This window comes from Myxocyprinus asiaticus, chromosome 48 (genome assembly GCF_019703515.2).
Source record: "Myxocyprinus asiaticus isolate MX2 ecotype Aquarium Trade chromosome 48, UBuf_Myxa_2, whole genome shotgun sequence".
NCBI classification, from domain to species: Eukaryota; Metazoa; Chordata; class Actinopteri; order Cypriniformes; family Catostomidae; genus Myxocyprinus; species Myxocyprinus asiaticus.
In genome coordinates, this window is record NC_059391.1 from 8,164,357 (window position 1) to 8,186,698 (window position 22,342).

At 44.1% G+C, this 22,342-nt stretch overlaps 1 protein-coding gene across 1 annotated transcript in view; it reads left to right on the forward strand.

The window, feature by feature from the left end:
* Window positions 1-22,203, forward strand: part of LOC127437314 (receptor-type tyrosine-protein phosphatase eta-like) — a 108,079-nt gene extending 85,876 nt beyond the window's left edge. The window contains exons 28-37 of the mRNA XM_051692162.1: window positions 151-247; window positions 359-403; window positions 594-723; window positions 847-937; window positions 1,074-1,147; window positions 1,261-1,395; window positions 1,528-1,644; window positions 12,943-13,103; window positions 13,206-13,341; window positions 20,012-22,203. Coding sequence (XP_051548122.1) covers window positions 151-247; window positions 359-403; window positions 594-723; window positions 847-937; window positions 1,074-1,147; window positions 1,261-1,395; window positions 1,528-1,644; window positions 12,943-13,103; window positions 13,206-13,341; window positions 20,012-20,143 — 1,118 coding nt within the window. The 3' untranslated portion in view covers window positions 20,144-22,203. The remainder of the gene's footprint in view (window positions 1-150; window positions 248-358; window positions 404-593; window positions 724-846; window positions 938-1,073; window positions 1,148-1,260; window positions 1,396-1,527; window positions 1,645-12,942; window positions 13,104-13,205; window positions 13,342-20,011) is intronic.
* The last annotated feature ends 139 nt before the right edge of the window (window positions 22,204-22,342 follow it).

Here is a 22,342-nt window from a genome sequence, read left to right on the forward strand (position 1 = left end):
GAAATTGCTTTGCACCCTAATATGCTGTCTAGTTTTATGTGTTCTGAGTGTTTTAATACATAAAGCTTGCTTCTTTATTAAATTCTTGAATGTGAGCTCAGCTAATTCCTCTCAAAGACAGGTAATACATTTTACCATATACTCATGCAGGGAAACTGGATAAAACTGGGATGATTGTTGGCATAGCTCTTGGCGTGTTCTGTATTCTCATTACGGTCACTCTAATTCTATTCTTCTATTCAAGAAGGTAAATTGTCATGTTGATCCCATCACCTTAGTAAAAATTGCAGAGAACATTAGATACAAAGGTTGTCCAGATTAAATTTGTTCAATGTTTCTCTGTTCCTCGTTGTTCCAGAAAAACAAAGGAAAAATGTTCAGAAATCCCTTTCCACACCATTAGGTAACTTTGTAGTGTTGTTTTTGATATATTAATATTTAAATATGTATTTGTTAAAATTTAAAATTGTTACTGAACTGTATTTTTTTTTCTTTCTATTATCAGAGGTAAAATGTAAGTAACATTTTATAAAGTGGTATCAACATATTGCAAATCTTTCAACATTGTTACTTTATCCTTTTTATATTTATTGTTTATTATTATTCTCAATGTTTTCTTTTTTCATGGCAAGCAGCAGTATTGCTTTGAGAATAGAAGATTATGAGGAATACTTCAAACGGAAACATGCAGACTCCAACTGTGGTTTTGCTGAAGAGTATGAGGTACAGATGAGTAAACTTCAAAATGTTTTTTGAAACAATTTATGCCCAATATACCATAATAATATTATTTTATGTATCAAAAAGCTGTGGCCATGACTTTTGGTCTGGTTTGTATGTTTTAAGGACTTGAAACCTGTTGGAACTGCACAGCCTAAAAATGCTGCCCTCGCTATTGAAAACAAGGCGAAGAACCGTTATTCTAATGTGTTACCTTGTAAGTAGTCGCAGATAACAAGTGCCCATTCATGAACCGCCTGATTTATATTGTACACAAATATGGCAAGAGATTTCCTAAATCGCACTGTATTTCTAATGTTAGATCCTAATTATACCATGTTTGCTTTCTTGAGATGATGCTTCAAGAGTAAAATTATCAATATGTGGCAGCCCCTTTGATGATTACATCAATGCTAACTACATCCCAGTGAGTATAGTTACACCTGCATCATTCAGGATGTTCCACAAATCAGCTCATGACTTCAATTTATTGTATTTGTGCATGTGATCAGTTTTTCACTTTGAACTTGCTTTGGCCAGGGTTACAATTCAAGAAAAGAGTTTATAGCTGCTCAGGGTCCATTGCCAATCACAGTGAATGAATTCTGGAGAATGATCTGGGAGAAGAACGTCTACACCATAGTGATGCTGACCAGATGCAATGAACAAGGACGAGTGAGTTAAAAAAAATCTGATTAAAAATATTGCTGGCCACACTGAAAAATGTTGGAATTAGTGAAGTGTGAAAAAGATGTTTCTGTTAAAGTCAAAGTAGAGCTAAATAACACTTCATGTCATTTTCTGTAGGTGAAGTGTGAGAAGTACTGGCCATCTAGGACAAGTCTTCATCATAACATCTCAGTAACAACAACCTCAGAGATACCAATGGAGAGCTGGACCATAAGAGATTTTACCATAAAAAATGTGAGGCAATGTTTTGTGCACTTGATATCTCCAATTCTTAATTTCTTCTGTCAGTAGCATGCAGAAATGAAAAAACAAGGGCGGAAGAAGTGATGCCTCCTGTAGTCACATTTTTAGCCAACGGCTGCATCCGAAAACAGGAAAATGCTGCCTCTGGAGGCTGTATACGGAGGCAGAATGAAAATAAAGTGCTTTTCAAACAGTTTGGAGACCAGTTTCCTTAATAGTTCCATTGATTCAAAACAGCTGTCAGTTGAGCCATTAACTGATTAGGCAGCAATGCAGCAAGTCAGCTGCCTACATTTTTGGATGCAGCCAACGTCTTACTCCATTGGGTAGGGATGCGCTAGATGATTATAGATTCTTACTGATGTGGGGACATAAAGTGCAAAGTTGGAGCTTTGTAACTAGTTATTATTTTGTAACTAACTTGGTATCAGTTTGGTTGTGCCATCCATTCATAAAACAAGACTTGCAAGATGGTGGATGTGACTATCAGAGCATGTGAGCGGAGCGTTGAGCAGAACGGTGATAATTCCACCTGAGCGGAGAGCACCTTTTTGAAGATTCTGCTCCGCTCTCTCAGGCCGCTCAGTTCCGCTCGCTCAACCCAGAATGCGCTTTGTGATATGCTGGTTTGGGAATCTGTGAAATAAGTAATAGGCCTGAGGTTATGGAGCTCTAACATTGTTTTAGTGAAGTTGCAAACCTTATAAACTCAATAAATGCAAAGTATTAATCAAAGCTAAGAACGAGGAAATCGAAAGGGAGTGTGGAGAGACTGTGAGAATTGGCAAATATTCCTTTTGGAATTGTACGTGTCACATTGCCAGAAAGCACGAGGATGTGCTACGCAAACATGGTAGTGCAGCAAAAGGTGAGCTAGTAGGCTACACTACTATTCGATAATAAATTAATAGATACAGTAAGTAATGTATCTTGTTGTTTTACCATCATGTTAGTGCAGCTGCCAGCTAGATGCAGGCCCGGTTCTGCGATGTTGCGAACGTTAGAGTACCCTCAATTGAATATGTAAGATTAATAATACTGTATATTGGCAAAGCATTTTTCCTTGAATCCCGGCGAACACACAAAAAATCCCTGCATCAAAACCAATAAACATGTATGATCTTGCAGATCAGTGTGTCCTAATTTGCAGGCGGAGCATTCTGCTTTCATGCCTCTATCGTACAATTGAGCATACGATTAGTAACGATTTCCGCTCTCACATAGAGTATTTCATAGCGGAATTATCTCACTTAATCGACCAGCTTTCGATTTCTGCTTCGGAATAAAGTGGCACATAACTGCTTGTCAGTTTCCCAAAGCCAAATCCACAACTTAATGAGAAGTGAAATGTAAAAAATGACTCTAGATTAGTGTTTGCAGATAACATCTTCTGACATCGCTTGCTGCGATTCATGCGCGGAGAAAAAAGCTATAAATGATTGTACATTAGAAAACAAAAACTTTTCTTAAACGAAGGCAGTGTAATTTGTGAATTAAATAATTTTTATTTGTTTTAGGATTATTAAACCTGATTTCATCTAATATATATATTGGACAAAATCTCACTTTATGCAGGACAAATATTTTTTATTTGTTAAATCCATGGTTAAACCCTGCTGTACATATAAGGAGTGCATGCACAAGACATGATCGTTTGACGCATATAAAGTCCAGACTCACTTTATAATGCTTTAAAAATATCAAGGAAAAACAAAGGGGGCACACAGTATCTACTAATATAATTATTATTATGTAAACAACCACAGTCCTTTAGATTGCATACAATTCGTATATATAAAATTGTAGGGAATATTAATAAACCAACAATACTGAAAAAGAGAAAAACATTCACTGCTCTTTTCTTGATAATTTAAAACACCCTTAAAACTGAACACAAAATTAGGATGATAAATCACTCATTTTAATTTACAGACCCAAAGTCTGATAGCATTAAATCAGAAACCTATTAATGTATCAAATCTACAGTGTAATCATTCCGTGGAGACAACTGAAGAACAAATATGAATTATGAACCTGCAATCTTTTTCCTGGTATCAGTCCATGTTTTCTTTATTGCCATAAACGACTTGAACAAACTTTAAAGTTGAAAAGATTGTGGTTTTCTGGGTCAGTTGTATCACTTGGGTCCAGTTTAACTGAAAAGTGCAAATTTGCGCGTATGCGAGTTTCCGTGCCAACGCACACCTGTTTTATCATGTACAGGCATGTTTGATGACTTGTTTAAAGTAAATAATGGTAATTTAGAACGGATTTTTTTAAGGGATTATTTGAAGATGTTGATGACATATGTGCTAAAAGAGAAATATTTGACTGATTACAAATGATTCTGGTTCACCCGATTATCGAACAGCTGTTGTAAACCAGTCCAAAATAAACAGCGAGATTTTATATACTAAAACATAACAATACAGTCACATAATTTCAGATGTGTACATTACTAATCATTTGATAATTTAATAAATGTCGACCTATAGTCTATATTTCACCCAGAGGGGCACCTCAGCCCATGTGGGCAAAGGGGCAGTTGCTTGGGCCACTGTAACTACCCCCTGTGTGCATGTTTGGAACCAAGTATACTACAGAGAAATTTAATTTGAGTGAACGCTTTTTTACCGGTGAGTGTGAGCGGTACTTGAGCGGAGCGTCCGCTTGGGCTGTGACCGGCTGAGCAGAGTGTGCACGCATGGAGCAGGTTATTGAGCAGAGTGTCACACCGCTCCGCTTCACTCACATGCTCTGGTGACTATAAATCCTTTGCATACTATAAAAGATATACTATTGTTTTTCAGGCCTGCTGTGTTACAGTACCTCTGCCAGATTGGCATAATGTAGCCTCTTACACTTGAGTGGCTTCTGCACTGAATCCTCTCATGAGACTGTAACTACTTTTCATTCAAAAATGTGAGGCCATAATAATGCGAACCATAATAATGTTTGAAAAAGTTTGCAGCAACATAGACCACAGCACCAAGTCTGGCTTTTAGTTCCTCTGTGACACTGGTGAGAGGTAGTTCAAGGTCTCTTTTGCCATAAAGGCTGATATTGCTGAGATATTTTGGGACACTTCATCACGTATGAAACATTGGTTCCCTTGATCTTCTCTAGAATTGTCTGTAGGACCTTGTAAACAGTAAGTGGCCACATCAACCGGTGTAGGAGTACAAAGAGTACAATAGGTACCAGAGTTTTAGTTTTCCAGGCAGCACAGTTGTATTGATGTTCTCCAGACCATTGATGATGTTTTTCGATAGTTTCTGCACCTGTTCTTTGTCTGTAAGTCTGGCATTGTACCATTTACTGAGGTAAAATGCCTAATTCCAGTTTTGCATTGATGTGGCACAGTTGCTGATTTTTTAATTATTTTTTAAATCAGACCCTATTTGTCTGAATGCACTGTGCAGCTCCTGTTTCAGGATCATCAATCACTCTCACTTGGTCGAAGGCTTGCCTAAGAGTCTCGTCTCGCATCTGCTCCAGAGGGAAATCCCCAGTGGGAAATCCTGTAAGGGCTGGGGAAGCCGAGACTTCCCCCTCCATTACGTCATCCTGACGTGGATCTGACATAGACAGCCCCAGCTCTGCCTCCCCAGCCAGCGCATCACAAATCCCACACCGAGACGCTCTGTTACAGGACCCATCTGCACAAATTTCCCTTAATAATGTGGAAAATGCTGGCCAATTCGTGCCCAAAATTAGCAGATGGGTGAGGCGCAAACTAACCGCAGCCTCTACACTATGCTTTTGTCCCTGAAATTGAATCATCACAGTCACTACAGGATAATCATGGATATTCCCATGCACACACCTTACCTTCACCTTGTGACTAGCACCCAAAGCCTTGTCTTGAACCAGGCATTGATGGGTGGAGGTTTGGCTGCAACCCAAATCCACCAAGGCCTGATATGTAACCCCCTTAATACTCACGGGTACATGGTTCATCCCACCTCAATCGGGGGTGGCCTGCGACGTGTCAGAGACCCGAACCAATCACCGGGCATTGGTCCCGGAAATGCCCGGGCTCCCTGCATCTCCAACAGACCAGCCCAGGCTCCATGCCCACGCCCATGGCAGCGGTTCCACCAACCAGCCAGGAAAACCAGTGGGTAGTGCAGTCCCCGGAGCCGGGGAGCCGGTTTTGGAGGGGTTACTCCCCTGTTTCTGGGGAGGAGGAATAGGACAAGAGGAAGAGGAGAAGAGAGAGTGAGGGGAGAGAGGAGAGGGAGAAGAAAAAAAGGATCTTGGCGCTCACTGGCTCCCAAAAATGTGCCATATGGTCCTCTGCCATCTGGATGGCCATTTGGAGTGTTGCCGGGTGGTGGCACTGGACCCACTCCATCCCTCTCGGAAGCCGAGCAATAAACTGCTCCAGTACCACCAGGTTGATCACAGCCCCAACATTGCGTTGCTCAGCCAGCAACCACCGCTGGTAGGTGTCCCGGAGCTGTTGGCCGAATGGCCAGGGTCAATGAGCGGAAGCGTTGCCGCTGTTGTTCTGTTGCAGAATGGCTTTCTTCAGATCGGCATACACCAGGAGGTTCTCTGCTGGCAACTGCTGCACTGCGAGTTGGGCCTCCCCAGACAACAGCGGTAACAAGCGGACCGCCCACTGGCTGCTTGTCAAATTGCCTTCCCCCACCGTCCACTCAAAAAGCTCAAAGAAAGCCTCTGGATCATCCTGGGGCCCCATTTTGACCAGGGGAGTATGGGGTGGGCCGGTTGTGGGGTCTAGGGTCATAGCGGCAGCCACCTCCTGGGGTAGCAAGCTCTGGAGCACCAGACGATCCTCTGCTTGGGCCTGGAGGAGCGCAATGAATCACTACTCCTACTCCGTGCGCAGTTCGAGGAGGGCTTTATGCTGCAACTGGTAGATGCTGGCGAGGGTCTTGAAAATTTCCTCCAGAGGTGAGGCCTCCATGGTGGCATTCTTCCTCCTTCAACTTCCCGTGTTTTGGCACCAGTGTAACAAAGTTCTTAGGATGGGGTGCAAGGAGGAAGCGGGAGACGGTGAGATTAAACTCAAACAGGTAATTTATTTTAACAAACACAAGCTATTCGCTTTTCAGCTCAAACTCAGCACACGCTTTTTCTGTGTGTGTCTGTGTGGGTAGCTCTCCCTCCTCACTGGTGTCTGGCTTGCTCTTACAACCCGTCTCCACTCTCAGTGCAATGACAAACAACTGTTAGAGACAATCATTGCCAGGTGATGGCACATCTCCTTATTTTTCTCTCCATTCACAAGCTGGCGTTCAACCATGCCCCCACCACCACATACCTTTTTTGATAAACATCATGAGTAATGAGTAATTTAATCTCTACAACTGCCACTATCATTCTGGGATTTTGTTAGTCAGTAGATGAACACATAGATAAAACTTTAATTAAGAACATGACTGATTGGTCTAGTGGTGACTTTTTGCCTCTAGTTTTTAGAGGTTCTGTGTCCTAATTTGCACAGATTTTGTCTTTTCTTTTAATAAACCAGGATTGCATCTGTACACCAGTGGATGGGTGTTACACTTTAAAAATAAAATGCAATAAAAGTTGCGTGAAGATGAGAGCAGCGGAAACACAGGCACATTTATTGACAGTTCTGTATTTGAAAAAAACAGCAAACTCCAAAGTTCAGACAGCTACAAACACAGACAACCACAAACTCTCTGCTTCCGCAGCGGGAACCCAGAAACCAGAGCTCAGGTGACCGAGATAGCACAGCTCACGGACACCTGTCGCACAACCCAGCCATGGAACACTAGGAAGGAAACACACTGCATGCCGGTGTGCACCATTAATAATCAGCTCATCTGGTTACCCCACACCTGACAGCAATTAAGAGAGAGGGAGAAAAAGACAACACACAAGCTCTACAGACACACAAACAATATTCTTCTTTTCTTTCCACTGAAAAAGAGCATGAGCTGCGGAACAAACTACTGACACTAAAAGACACTGATAACAGCCACAACGAACACTTATCATAACATTCATATAACCATTCCATTCCAGCACTGGATCGCCAATCAAAACACACACAAAGATCAGATTAAATAAAAACTCCTACTCAAGAACAAGAGATGTTTCATCTGGATTATACACACACCTGAAGAAAGCTATTTCAAAAAGTGCTGAGGACATGTCTCAACCCATAACCGACAGCGATGTATCTAAGAATCATTCAGTGAAGACTTGAAAACAACTGAGACATTTATATTTTACATCTTTTTTTCTCTCCATGTATTTGTCCTTATAGTTGTTGTTGTGGTTGTTGAGGAAATAAGCTAAAAAAACACAAATGCCCAAATTCTGTACATGCGCTGCAGTAGCAAGTGCGCGATTGGCTGCTGCTGTTACCAATCATGCGAATGGCTGATGCTGTAACCAGCCACGCGATTGATAGCTGCTATAATCAATCAAGCGATTGGCTGCTGCTGTAATCAATCACACGATATGTCTCTGCAGTCATTTGTGCGTACGGTGAGAGTTGAGGTAGTTCAGCAAATAACCCCTAAACAATGTCAACATCTTCCATTTACACCGATCAGCCACAACATTAAAACCACTGACAGGTGAAGTGAATAACAGTTATTATCTCCTTAAAATGGCACCTGTCAAGGGGTGGGATATATTAGGTAGCAAGTGAACAGTCAGTTCTTGAATTTCATGTGTTGGAAGCAGGAAAAATGGGCAAGCGTAAGGATCTGAGTGACTTTGACAAGTGCCAAATTGTGATGGCTTGACAACTGGGTCAGAGCATCTCCAAAATGGCAGGTCTTGTGGGGTGTTCCCAGTATGCAGTGGTTAGTACCTACCAAAAGTTGTCCAAGGAAGATCATGACCGGTGACAGGGTCACGGGCACCCAAGGCTCATTGATGCGCATGGGGAGCGAAGGCTAGTCTGTCTGGTCCGATCCCATAGAAGAGCTACTGTAGCACAAATTGCTGAAAAATGTAATGCTAGCCATGATAGAAAGGTGTTAAAACACACAGTGCATTGCAGCTTTCTGTTTGCCGCAGACCGGTCAGAGTGTCCATGCTGACCCCTGTCCACTGCCAAAAGCACGTGAGTGTCAGAACTGGACCATGGAGCAATGGAAGAAGGTGGCCTGGTCTGATGAATCACGTTTTCTTTTAGATCATGTGGTCGGCCGGGTGCATGTGCATCATTTACCTAGGGAAGAGATGGCAGCAGGATTGTCGCTTTGGGAAGAAGACAGGCCGGCTGAGGCAGAGTGATGCTCTGGGCAATGTTCTACTGGGAAACCTTGGGTTCTGGCATTCATGTGGATGTTATGGCAATTTTACACTGCACGTTACGGTTCGACTCGACTCGACTCTGCTCGCTGTACTTTTCTGAGCTTGCTTTTCCACTGCAGTTAGTGCCGCCTCAACGTGGGTGGGATTATAGGCTGATCATCATAGTTGCACACCTCTACTGCCGTGACATCATCTTAAACGCAACACAAACATTACTGACCATAAACAATAACACAACTGCTAGCTGTTAGCTACTAGTGCATTGTGCTGCATAAAGCAGTTGTTGCATGGTGATTTTGCCGGTTGTTTTAGAAGCAAGCTTTCCAGTAGCTGGTCAACTAAACAAAGTGAAGCTTTCAAGCAGAATATAGAGTTAACGTAACAAAACATACTGTAAAAAAGAAGAAGAATATCTTTATGGATAATTTTCATATCCGTTCCGGAGCGGAACTTCAATAAATTGCCCTTGAAGGTCTCTGCGTTGTTCTGTCTTTTCTGAGCGCTGAAGTAAATCAATTATTGTTAATTCACACATTTAATTCCATTATTCATTTTATCTGACTCCAATTTTATATTAATCTGACTCCAATTTTAAGTTGACCTCTAATTTATATTTAAGCTCAAATTAATTTCTGATCATTCTTTTAATTTAACATTTTTAGGTTATTGATTACTCTAAATCCTCTTCTATTCATTGTCCTTTTGATCTTTGGAGACTTACGCCGGCCGTTATTAAATTACGTAAACCTCCCGAAAATGGATAGCCAGTTCCGTTCTTAGTCAGTGGTTGTAGAGTTAACTAATATCGTCTGGTTTGGCTTTTCTCATAACCAGACGATATTGCCGCTTAGTCACGTACATACAACTTGCTAAGATGGGCGGTGAGCAGTGACAGAGTCTTTAAATGGCTTTCTCCTACCCGGTTGTCCTGAGTGGTTTCTCCTATATTAAAGCTCCAGTTTGGTCTACCCTGGTCTATTGAAATTCAAATCCTACCCGGCTGTCCTAGGTGGTTGTCCTACCTGGTTGTCCTAGGTGGTTGTCCTACCTGGTTGTCCTGAGTGGTTTAAATTCAAACTGAGAGTCTTTAAATGGCTTCCTCCTATATTAAAGCTCCAGTAATGATTTCAGAGGAATTCAGAATAAATCAAATAATAACAATTTATTTGTCAGGTAGAATATAAAACATTGTTGCAGAAATTCAAATCAAAGCCAATTTCACATGATCAGAATAAACAAGCATTACTAAAAATAAAAGACAAGTCAAAGAAACATACCTGACAAAACTACATGCAGCGGTACAGCATGGGAGATCTGTATACAGATTCCCAGAACTTCGTGCCAACTTTCCTTAAATATCTAGACAGAATAAACATTGTGTACCAAATGGTATTATCCTTTGAACAATGAGGATTTGGGGGTGAATGGGTTCTTGACTTCCTGGGGTTTAACCTTGTTAACATACAGGAGATAATTTCAATTGTTGGTCAAGGAGGGGGAGCCACCTCCAGAATTATGCAGTATTTGGCAAAGACCTTATAACTTTGTTACCATTAGTTTTATCAACATGGGAAAGAGACCACTATACCAGTCGCACAGAGACCTCTAAAATGATATCAAACTATAATGATATATTGTTTTCATGGAATTTGTTATATTTTTTACATATAAATCTTATGTCTTTGTGTTGGTCCAGAGCTGTTGAAGGGGAGAAGGGGAGAGAGAAGTGGGGGCAGCAAGGTGATTTGCAATTTATCACACTGTGGTGATATTCAGGTGTAGATTTCAGCAAAAGGCGATTTGCACTTTATCACACGTGGTGATATTCAGGTGTAGATTTCAGCTTTTGTGAGAGAGTTCTATGACGTTGATTCTCGCAGAGTTCTTTGACTTTTACCGGAAATGGCACCTTTTGGTTGTAGACATTCTGGTGCCAGCCTTACAGTACCATCCTCCATCATGGACTCCAACAACACCGGGTCAAGGGCACTCTCCCTCCCATTGCTCGCCGGTCTATTGCCATAGATAGCGTCCATTTGGTTGAACCACTTCCACTTTCTTCTGTTTGAACCACTCCGGCTGTTGTGGTCCTTGATGGTTCTGTAGTCACTTTTAAGTTTTTTTTTTTACTTTTCCCTACACTGTTGGTAGGACCAGTGGTAGCCGTGTGCGGCCAACAGCTGAGACACTTCCTGAAAGACTTTTTCGTTTTGCGTCGTTTTGTTCATCGCTAAAGAGAGGAACGTCTGCACCTCATTTATTGACCACGGCATGGTTTTGTGCACCGCCATTTCTTTTTACAATTCGAATGTTGCGTGAACAAATTATATTGCTGTCAATGATACTGACTTTAAAACTAGCGGGTTGATGTCCCGTGTCGCAAATCTAGTGTCGGCCCGGCACGCTTGGAACCTCAACTGAGGTGGTACTAAAAAATTACCAGGTACCAGGTACTATCCACAGTGGAAAACCCCCAAAAAGTGAGCAGAGTCGAGTCGAGCTGTACCATGCAGTGGTAAAGCTCCATTACTTTGACACGTACCACCTACCTAAAGATTGTTGCAGACCACGTATACCCCTTCATGGCAACGGTATTCCCTGATCTTCCAGCAGGATAATGCGTCCTACCACACTGCAAAAATCATTCAGGAATTGTTTGAGGAACATGACAAAGTGTTCAAGGTGTTGACTTGGCCTCCAAATTACCCAGATCTCAATCCAATTGAGAATCTATGGGATGTGCTGGACCAACAAGTCCAATCCATGGAGGCCCCACCTCACAACTTATAGTCTTAATGCCAGTTACCACAAGACACCTTTTCTCCCCATATTTTCTCTCCACAGACTATTAGATTCGGCTGGAGCCATCTAACGCTATTACACGCTCCGGGAAGGTGTTCTTTTCCTTTCCTATTCTTTCAGAGAGAAAAGACCCTGCAGAGACCACATCCTGCCCGAAGAGGAGGTAACATGTGGCAATACGTCACGTGGGCTCAACAGCCGCACATGGAAGAGGCCTGGTGGTAGGTCCTGCCTGGAAGGGGAGGAGCTCTACAAACACAGCAACCGGGGGCAGAGAGGGCTCTGCCCAAGGGAGATGCGGGTCTGCCGACAGGGAGACCGTACTGCTGAAAATACATCACAGGGGGTCACCGGAGATGACTCAGGTGTGAAAAAGTCCCCTGACAGACAATTTGAGAGGATTACTTAGCATGGCAACAAATGGCCAAAACACGGAAGGAATCATCAGTCACTATACATCCGAAATGGTATATAATCGGATTTATACGGTCCTGTGGAATTTGACAATCCCGGCCAGTACTTTTGTGAATACATCCGAAATTCAGTGGTTTCTACAGGAGTCAACTGGCACGGATATAGCTCTTTTCATGCAGTGTATGAGAGCTTGCTTGAAATAAGCCAATGTTTTGTCTCAGATGTCCATTAAGCAAACAGAGCCTGAACCATAGGCTTTCATAGACATGATAAAGAAAATGCATGTTCATCATAGGATTGTAAATATATAGAATATTATTAATGAATTATTGGAATCTTTTTTTTATTAGGGGGGTTTCTGTAAAATGAGGAAAATATTTTGCAATTACACCATTAACACCACTATATGTGTGTAAGGTGAGCTTTTAATGGGTGTGGAAAATTGCAGGTGGCAGCCAAAATATGCAGCAGAGTTTAAGGGGTTGTAAATGTTTTTGTAATTTTTATATTGATATTTGATATATCTTTGATATTTGTTAACTTGTTTGTATATGTTCATGGTTATTGGAAAATGTTAAATTGTGCTGTTATTTCTAAGCAATTTAACATGGATGAATAGGCTTAAAAGAAAGCTAAGAAATGTATCTTTAATCACACCAAGTTAATGCATCAGCGCAATAATTTTTGCATTAACCTCAAAATTTACAAAACATTCAAGCCAACTGAGATAAATGTTGTTGCTGAAGTACTTTTGGGTTTGTAATTATGTTTTAGTCATAAATATAATCTGATTGAATTTAGGTAAAGACAGCTGAGACTCGTGCTGTACGCCACTTCCACTTCACGGCATGGCCGGATCATGGAGTTCCGCAGACCACTGAAATTCTCATTGACTTCAGACACCTGGTGAGAGAACACATGGACCAGTACTCAAGCCACTCTCCAAGTGTGGTGCATTGCAGGTAAGCTCAAAAGGCAATGCAATCGTGAATCTGTATTATGGGATCCACTGTATCAACACATTTGATTAAGCTTTTATTTCATTATCTGAACCTCTTTTTCAGTGCTGGTGTGGGTAGAACAGGAACCTTCATTGCCATTGATCGTCTGATCTTCCAGATTGAGAGAGAAAGCATGGTGGATGTCTATGGAATCGTCAATGATATGCGCATGCACAGACCTCTCATGGTGCAGACTGAGGTAAGGAATATTGTTCATATATCCACCTTTTTCCTAAATGTGGAAGTGATTCACGATTAATAACAGAAACCTGTTATTTCATTATATTATCATTTTCTGGTCTCTTATGTTTTTTCACTTGCATCAACATAAGTTATTAATGGATTATGCAATGTTTACCAAATTAAATAGCCAAATAAAAAAACATGTGATTCTATAGTGCCGATTCTTAGAGTTGTGATGACAAATTTTTTTTTTTATTTTTTTTTTTTTTATTTTTTTTTTTTTTATTTATTTATTTATTTATTTTTTTATCCCCTTTTCTCCCCAATTTGGAATGCCCAATTCCCAATGCGCTCTAAGTCCTCGTGGTGGCGTAGTGACTCGCCTTAATCCGGATGGCGGAGGACAAATCTCAGTTGCCTCCGCATCTGAGACCGTCAGTCCGCGCATCTTATCACGTGGCTTGTTGAGCGCGTTACCGTGGAGACATAGTACGTGTGGAGGCTTCACACTATTCTCCGTGGCATCCACGCACAACTCACCATGCGCCCCACCAAGAGCAAAAACCACATTATAGCGACCACGAGGAGGTTACCCCATGTGACTCTACCCTCCCTAGCAACTGGCCAATTTAGTTGCTTAGGAGACCTGGCTGGAGTCACTTAGCATGCCCTGGATTCGAACTCTCGACTCCAGGGATGGTAGTCAGCGTCTTTACTCGCTGAGATACCCAGACCCCCGATTTCAGTAGTTTTAACATTGCTTCGAATGGAGACCGGAACGAGAAAACAGTTCTGCCATGACAACTCACGGAAAGGTTTGGCATGTTGATGTAGGTAAGGCATGTAGATAAGATGTTGGTCTTGGCGGACTAGATCTGCTATGCTGCTGCTGCAGAGCAAGTATGGAGACTTGCTATTGTTAGAAAATAAACATACTGAGTTAGTATGTGATCATGCTGCTGCTGCACAAAATGCTGCAAAAGACATGCTGCATCCAGCATGAAAGAAATGATGCTGCACAATTAGGCAAACTTTAAATCACATGTAGCAGATCTAGACAGAACTGCTATCACAAGGCTGAACTATTTAAATGTTATGCAAAGAGAGATGCGAGCTGATTGGCTCCTTGAATACACTTAAAGGAACCCACCAGATTAAGGCAAGCAAACCGATTGGCTTAACATGTCACGTGTGAGCTAGCCAATTTGCTTAACAGAATACCATTCGGAAAACCTATCAGCTTGCGCCCAATAGAGTTTCATGGCTGAACTTGGGTCATTCCAGCGGCAACTAGAATCATCATGGTGCCGCCTGGTGGTTGGTTAGGAAAACGTCTCTGTTACTATTGTAACCTCCGTTCCCTGATGGAGGAACGAGATGTTGTGTCGATGTAGTGACACTAGGGGTCGCTCTTGGGAGCCACAAACACCTCTAATCTTTGAGAAAAGGCCAATGAGAATTGGCGAGTGGAATTTGCATGCCACTCCCCCGGACATACGGGTATAAAAGGAGCTGGCTCTCAACCACTCATTCAGGTTTTGTGCTGAGGAGCCGAGACAAGGTCCCGGCCATTTCAGCGGATAGTGCCGTGTTGTGGCAAGAGGGACACAATGTCTCGTTCTCTCCATCAGGGAACGGAGGTTACAACAGTAACCGAGACATTCCCCTTCTGTCATTCACTTGATGCTGTGCTGATGTAGTGACACTAGGGGTCCCTATATAAAAATGCCACAACAGCTGGACCATGTTACATGAACTGCCGATGCAGGTGCAAGCAATCTGCTGCGTGTGCGTAATAGCAGGTGCATCAGTCCGCACGTAACCTCCCCCAACGCCCCACGAGACGTCATGTAGTTCCCCACATCCCAGAGGAGGGCAAGCAACGTTACTAGCATGGGAGCAGGCCGTGCCAGCCACGGCCTTTTCTCCCCATATTTTCTCTCCACAGACTATTAGATTCGGCTGGGGCCATCTAACGCTATTACACGCTCCGGGAAGGTGTTCTTTTCCTTTCCTATTCTTTCAGAGAGAAAAGACCCTGCGGAGACCACATCCTGCCCGAAGAGGAGGTAACGTGGCAATATGTCACGTTGGCTCAACAGCCGCACATGGAAGAGGCGTGGTGGTAGGTCCTGCCTGGAAGGGGAGGAGCTCTACAAACACAGCAACCGGGGGCAGAGAGGGCTCTGCCCAAGGGAGATGCGGGTCTGCCGACAGGGAGACCATACTGCGGAAAATACATCACAGGGGGTCACCGGAGTAACCGGCACCTGTGGAGCACCTATCCCAGTACAGGACATATTAGCACATGTACTGGTTCCGGCTGTTCAAATTCACGAGCCACAGGGCTAGGGAGGAAGGACTTCCAGGGTTCACGGTTCGTGAACTCGCATGGGAGAAGAAGCGCACATTTTCACCTCATGGAGGGGAAAGGCGCTATATGCATGCGATACACCCGGCCAGCTGTTCCGTGTTACCAAACTTACCTGTTCAAAGCTGACAAAACATGGGACGAAACCGGCTCAACCCGGAGATTGTAAAATCTCGCAAAGGTATTGGGTGTTGCCCAGCCCGCTGCTCTGCAGATGTGTGTTAGAGAGGTGCCATTGGCCAGTGCCCACGAGGATTCCAGACTCCTTGTAGAGTGTGCTTGTATTCCCAAAGGGGCGGGCACGGCCTGGACCTGGTATGCCAGAGCGATGGCATCCACGATCCAGTGGGCAAGCCTCTGTTTGGAGACAGCATTCCCTTTCCGCTGTCCGCCAAAGCAGACAAAGAGCTGCTCAGAGCATCTAAAGATCTGCGTGTGATCCAAGTAGATGCGCAAAGCATGCACCAGACACAGCAATGACAGGGATGGGTCTGCCTCCTCCCGGGGCAGCGCTTGCAGGCTCACCACCTGATCCCTGAAGGGGGTCATGGGAACCTTGGGCACATAGCCCGGCCGGGGTCTCAGGACCATGTGAGAGTCTACCGGACCGAACTCCAGGCAGGTATCGCTGACAGAGAACACCTGCAGGTCCCCAACCCTCTTGATGGAGGTAAGCGCAATCAGGAGGACCGTCTTCAAAGGGAGGGCTTTCAGCTCGACTGACTCTAGTGGCTCAAACATGGATCTCCAAAGGCCCAGGAGGACCATGGAGAGATTCCATGAGGGAAAGACATGTGGCCTAGGAGGCTTCAGCCTCCGGGCACCTCTCAGGAAACTGATGATCAGGTCGTGCTTCCCCAAGGACTTACCATCCACTGCATCGTGGTGTGCTGCTATGGCGGCCACATACACCTTCAGGGTGGAGGGGGACAGCTGCCCCTCCAGCCTCTCCTGCAGGAAGGAAAGCACTGACCCGACTGTGCATCTCTGGAGGTCTTCACCTCGGGAAGAACACTAACTCGTGAACAAACGCCACTTCAGGGCATAAAGCTGTCTCGTAGAGCCCTGGCCTGAGTGGTCGTGTCTACCACTGCTGGTGGCAGGCCACTTAGGTCTTCTGCATCCCATCCAAGGGCCAGACGTGGAGGTTGCAGAGGTCTGGGCACGGGTGCCAGATGGTGCCCCGTCCCTGAGAGAGGAGGTCCTTCCTCAGGGGAATCTGCCACGGAGGGGCTGTCACGAGGAGTGTGAGATCCAAGAACCAAGTCTGAGTGGGCCAGTATGGCGCCACGAGAGTGACCTGTTCCTCGTCCTCCCTGACCTTGCACAGGGTCTGTGCAAGTAGGCTCACTGGGGGGAATGCGTATTTGCGCAGCCCCCGGGCCTGTCAGGGAATACCAGAGCGGGCAGTGGGAGGATTCCTGGGAAGCGAACAGGTCTACCTGTGCTTTGCAGAATCGACTCCAAATCAGCTGGACCACCTGGGGGTGGAGTCTCCACTCTCCACTGAGCGTCACCTGCTGTGACAGCGTGTCTTCTGTGGCGTTGAGGCTACCCGGGATATGAGTGGCCTGCAGCGTCCTCAGCCACTGCTGACTCCAGAGGAGGAGATAGCGGGCGAGTTGTGACATGCAACATGCGATGAGAGCATAGGCCGCCTTGGTGATTTATATATGCTACTGTCACTGTGTTGTCCGACCGGACCAACACATGCTTGACCCGGATCAACGGCAATAGCCTCTGCAGGGTGAGCAGTACAGCCAGCAACTCGAGGCAGTTGATGTGCCAACACAGCCGTGGTCCTGTCCAGGAGCCAGTGGCTGCATGCTCATTGTACACGGCACCCCAGCCCAACTTGGAGGTGTCTGTGGTGACCACGACACGTCTGGACACTTGCTGTAGGGGGACTCCTGCCCGCAGAAATGCAAGGTCTGTCCAAGGGCTGAATAAGTAGCAGCAGAGTGGCGTGATAGCCACGCGATGTGTGCCACGGCGCCATGCCCATCTTGGGACTCAAGTCTGAAGCCAGTGCTGAAGCGGTCTCATATGCATCAACCCGAGCAGCGTGACCGCCGCCGAGGATGCTATATGCCTCAGGAGCCTCTGAAAGTGTTTCAGTGGAACCACTGTCCTCTGCCTGAATGACTTCAGGCAGATCAGCACTGACTGCGTGCGCTCGCTTGTGAGGCGTGCTATCATCGAGACCAAGTCTAACTCCATGCCGAGAAAAGAGATGCTCTGAACCGGGGAGAGCTTGCTTTTTTCCTAGTTGACCGAAGCCCTAGACGGCTGAGGTGCCTGAGCACCAGGTCCCTGTGTGCGCAAAGCAACTCTCGAGAGTGTTCTAGAATCAGCCAATCGTCGAGGTAGTTGAGTATACTTCCCTTAACGGAGCAAGAGCTGCCTCTGCGACCTTCGTGAAGACACGAGGGGACAGGAGCCTTCCGGGTCCTTGTGCCCGGTCGTGAGGCAGGGGGCATCAGCTTCCTGCGGGGGGCTCTACGCTGGGGCTGAGAACTGGGCTCGGGCTGTGGCAGAGCCACCTGGGCTTTCGCCGCCACAGGGGGATACCCTCGGCGAGCAGACGGGGTATGGGATCTTGAGCTGCGCCGGGGCAAGATGTGCTGTATCGCCTCAGTCTGCTTCTTCACCGCCAAGAACTGCTGGGCAAAGTCCTCGACGGTGTCACTGAATAGGCCGATCTGGGAGATGGGAGCATTGAGAAAGCGAGCCTTGTTGGCGTCCCTCATCTCGACCAGATTCAGCCACAGGTGGCGCTCCTGGACTGCACTGAGGCGGCATGTCCAGCGGCATTGTAGGCTTTAGTTGCCAGAGACGACGTAGTCCTACAGGCCTTGGAGGGGTGTGCCGGACGATCCTGCCAGGTGGCGGCGTTTTGCAGACAGAGATGCACCGCAAGTGCATTATCCACCTGAGGGATCTCCGCATACCTGTGGGCCACCCCGCCGTCGAGGGCAGTGAGAGCGGACGAGCTGGGAAGTCGGGTTCGGGCAGAAAAAGGTGCCCTCCATGACCTCGTCAGCTTGTCGTGCACTTCTGAGAAGAAGGGGACCGGGGGAGGGGGGGCATGGCAGTGAGCAGCACCCCGAGCCCAGGGACCAGTCATCTAGCCACAAGGGCTCAGGGGAGGGTGGAGGGTTCCAGTCCAACCCGACACTCACGGCGGCCCGGGCAAGCATGGCGGTCAGCTCTGCGTCGGCCTCAGACTGGGCAGTCAGACCCGAAGGTGGCAGCCCAGTCGAGACCTCGGCATCCGACATCGCCAGTGCGCTCTCCAACGCAACGATCGAGGAATCATCCTGCTCGCGAGCCTCGAAAGAGATGTTAAGCTGGCCGTGAGGCGAGCTGGTCTCATCTCGGAACTCTATGGGGGTGAGTTGGGGAACCCATTGAAATCCCCAAATCGCCTCCAGCGCCAGCCGGGCCAGCCTCCTACCTGTACGAGCAGCACGGGGGGTGGCTGGAGTGGTTTTCCCTCGGAGGAAGGAAAGCCGCGGACGCAATGTTGCCATGGTCATGTTCTCGCAGTGAGAACACAAACCATCCACGAACGCTGCCTCAGTGTGAGCACGGCCCAGACATGTGAGGCAACGCCCGTGGCTGTTGGAGGCGGAGAAATAATGACCGCATCCAGGAATCACACAAAGATGGAAAGGCATCTTTAAAAAGATGCGTCTTTAAAAAGACATTCACGTCAAAGTGTTGCTCTGATAGAGGAAAATATACTCTTTGCAGAAATATATACTCTCTCAGTAGCGCTGTCGAAGCGCCCAGGGGCGTAGTCTGCACTAAGCCTGCAGAAGGAGAGAAAGCCGCTGAAATGCGCCATATATCCAACAGCATACGCTTCTTTCTGAGGTGAATGGACCGGCAGTGGAATTCAGCTCGCTGACACACAACCGCTTGGCTCCGAAGAAAAAACCTGAATGAGTGTTTGCGAGCCAGCTCCTTTTATACCCGTATGTCCGGGGGAGTGGCATGCAAATTCCACTGGCCAATTCTCATTGGCCTTTTCTCAAAGATTAGAGGTGTTTGGGGCTCCCAAGGGCGACCCCTAGTGTCACTACATCGACACAATGTCGAGTGAGTGACAGAAGGGGAACTGTGGATAAGATGACTTAAGAACAATGCTAAAAAAAAATATTTTAACTGTGAAACTATTTGATACGTAGTCATTATATATGTACAATTGTGCTGACATTTAAAGTAATTTGAAATAGGACCAGCACAAATAAATGTTTTTCAATATTTCATGTTTTTATTTAAAAAATTTTTTTTCTGTTTTCTAAAACAGGAGCAATACGTTTACCTCCACCAGTGTGCCTATGACATCATAAGATCAAGAACTGGAACCAATGTGGACTTAATTTACCAGAACACAGGAGCGCTTGACATCTATGAGAATTTAAAGTTTTACAAATCTTAAATTTAGATGGTCTCATGATGGCCTTTATCACAAGATCATACTTATTTAAGATAATATAAAACTCATCTAACTCTTGATTTCACAATCTGAAATGCACTCTTTACATTCAACACGTAGTTGGATGCACTTTATTTCCTGCTTAAATCTTCTGATGAGGGACATTTTTATTTCAATAAGTTAAACACTGGAAGGAATGGAGACATTCTGTTTGTTAATACACTTTACAGAAAACAGCAAATAATGTAATTTTAGACAAAAATAATTGTATCTCTAATATTTATATCAAGAGCTTTTTATTTTTTTACTGTGGAATGTCCAGAGGGTATATCTGTATAATTTAATGAAATATTCATGAAGATGTCTAACCTCTGTACAATCTTAATACAGACAACTTGATTGTATCTGCTGATAGAGGCCTTTCTGAGATTTCTTATTTTTATATAGCGTTTATTTCTTTTTAGATTATTTAGTGGAATATCTGTTGTAATTCTACAGTTATTGCCATTTTTTCCAAGTGGTAATACAAATTATGCTTACAAGCGAGCTGCTTAACCAGAGGTCACATAAAAATTTACTTTTAGGGAAATTCCATGAAGTGGAATGGATCAGTTGGTCCTTTAAAGAGAGAATATGTTCAACCACTTAGGGTGAAAACATCCTTCTTTCTCCTCCTCCCTTTAGAAGGCACTCCAAACACTCTGGTTGTCAATGCACATAATACATATACAGCTCTGGAAAAAATTAAGAGACCATTCCAAATGTTTCTTCAATCAGCATCTCTACATGTATGGCAGCCATTCCAGCATCTGTTGAATTCCTGCTTGAATTTTTGCGCCAGGAGTGGCATGAAGTCACCCAACAGCAATGTGAAAGACTGGTAGAGAGCATGCCAAGACGCATGAAAGCTGTGATTGAAAATCAGGGTTATTCCATCAAATATTGATTTCTGAACTCTTCCTATGTTAAAAAAAATAATATTGTGTTATTTAAAAATGAATATGTACTTGTTTTCTTTGCATTATTCGAGGTCTGAAAACACTGCATCTTTTTTGTTATTTTGACCAGATGTCATTTTCTGCAAATAAATGCTGTAAATGACAATATTTTTATTTGGAATTTGGAAGAAATGTTATCAGTAGTTTATAGAATAAAATACAAATGTTCATTTTACTCAAACACATACCTATAAATAGTAAATCAAGAGAAACTGAACATTTGGAGTGGTCTCATAATTTTTTTCAGAGCTGTATATGTTTTATTATTATAATGCTTTTACAGTGATCACTACCAAAATTATGTTTCCATGTGCAAATTGTATGTTTCTATTTTCAAAATAAATTTTCCACAAAGGGGGAAGAAAAACTTTTGTTTATACTCTCTTTTTTTTTTTAAGGGTCTGTCATGTGCATGAAACACAACATGCACTGGATTTTATTTGCTTGTTTTTATTTGTACTATTTCTATCTATCTGTCCGTCTTTGTCTGTCTGTCTATAGCACTTTTCAAGAAAATGTATTGTTTATACCTTTATATGACCAGCACTGGCAATGCTTTTATTTATTTAACATTTTAATTTCAATTTAATACTGAACAACAGTGCTCTAATATTTCTTTCACACTTATGTAAATCTTAATAGCAGTTGCTCAGCTGGTGCATGTCTCCCAGGAAGTGCACAATTTGAATTCTGCCATCTGTGCTCATAGGCTCTTAGTTCTGGGCATGAAGGTATTTGAGCCAATCACCTGAGCTGTAAATGCCATATGAAAAATCACTCTGCACTAGCAGGAAAATGATCCGTTGATGGTAATATAAAACACCAGTCCCATGCCCTTCAGTAGCGACTATTCTCAGCTGTGACATAAAAAAATAAATAAAAATAAAATAATAAAACAGGGAAAAATATCCAAAAATGTGAAAGTCTATTTCACGCATTATAAAGCCTAAAACAACAACATCTAATATAATTTAAGAAATATTTTGTATACTTAAACAGTTCTCTATCTGTACCTGTCATTTGCTTCAGTCTGCATATTCAATAAAAATCATGCTTTCTGCCTCATTCTATGAATGGAATCTACATGAGTTCAGTAAAAGAAGCTGATATAACCACTCAGTGATAAATGAAAGTAAGATTTATGCAGTAGATTATCTGAAATTTGTACTATTTACATACTGCATTCATTGAGCTAATGCTAATG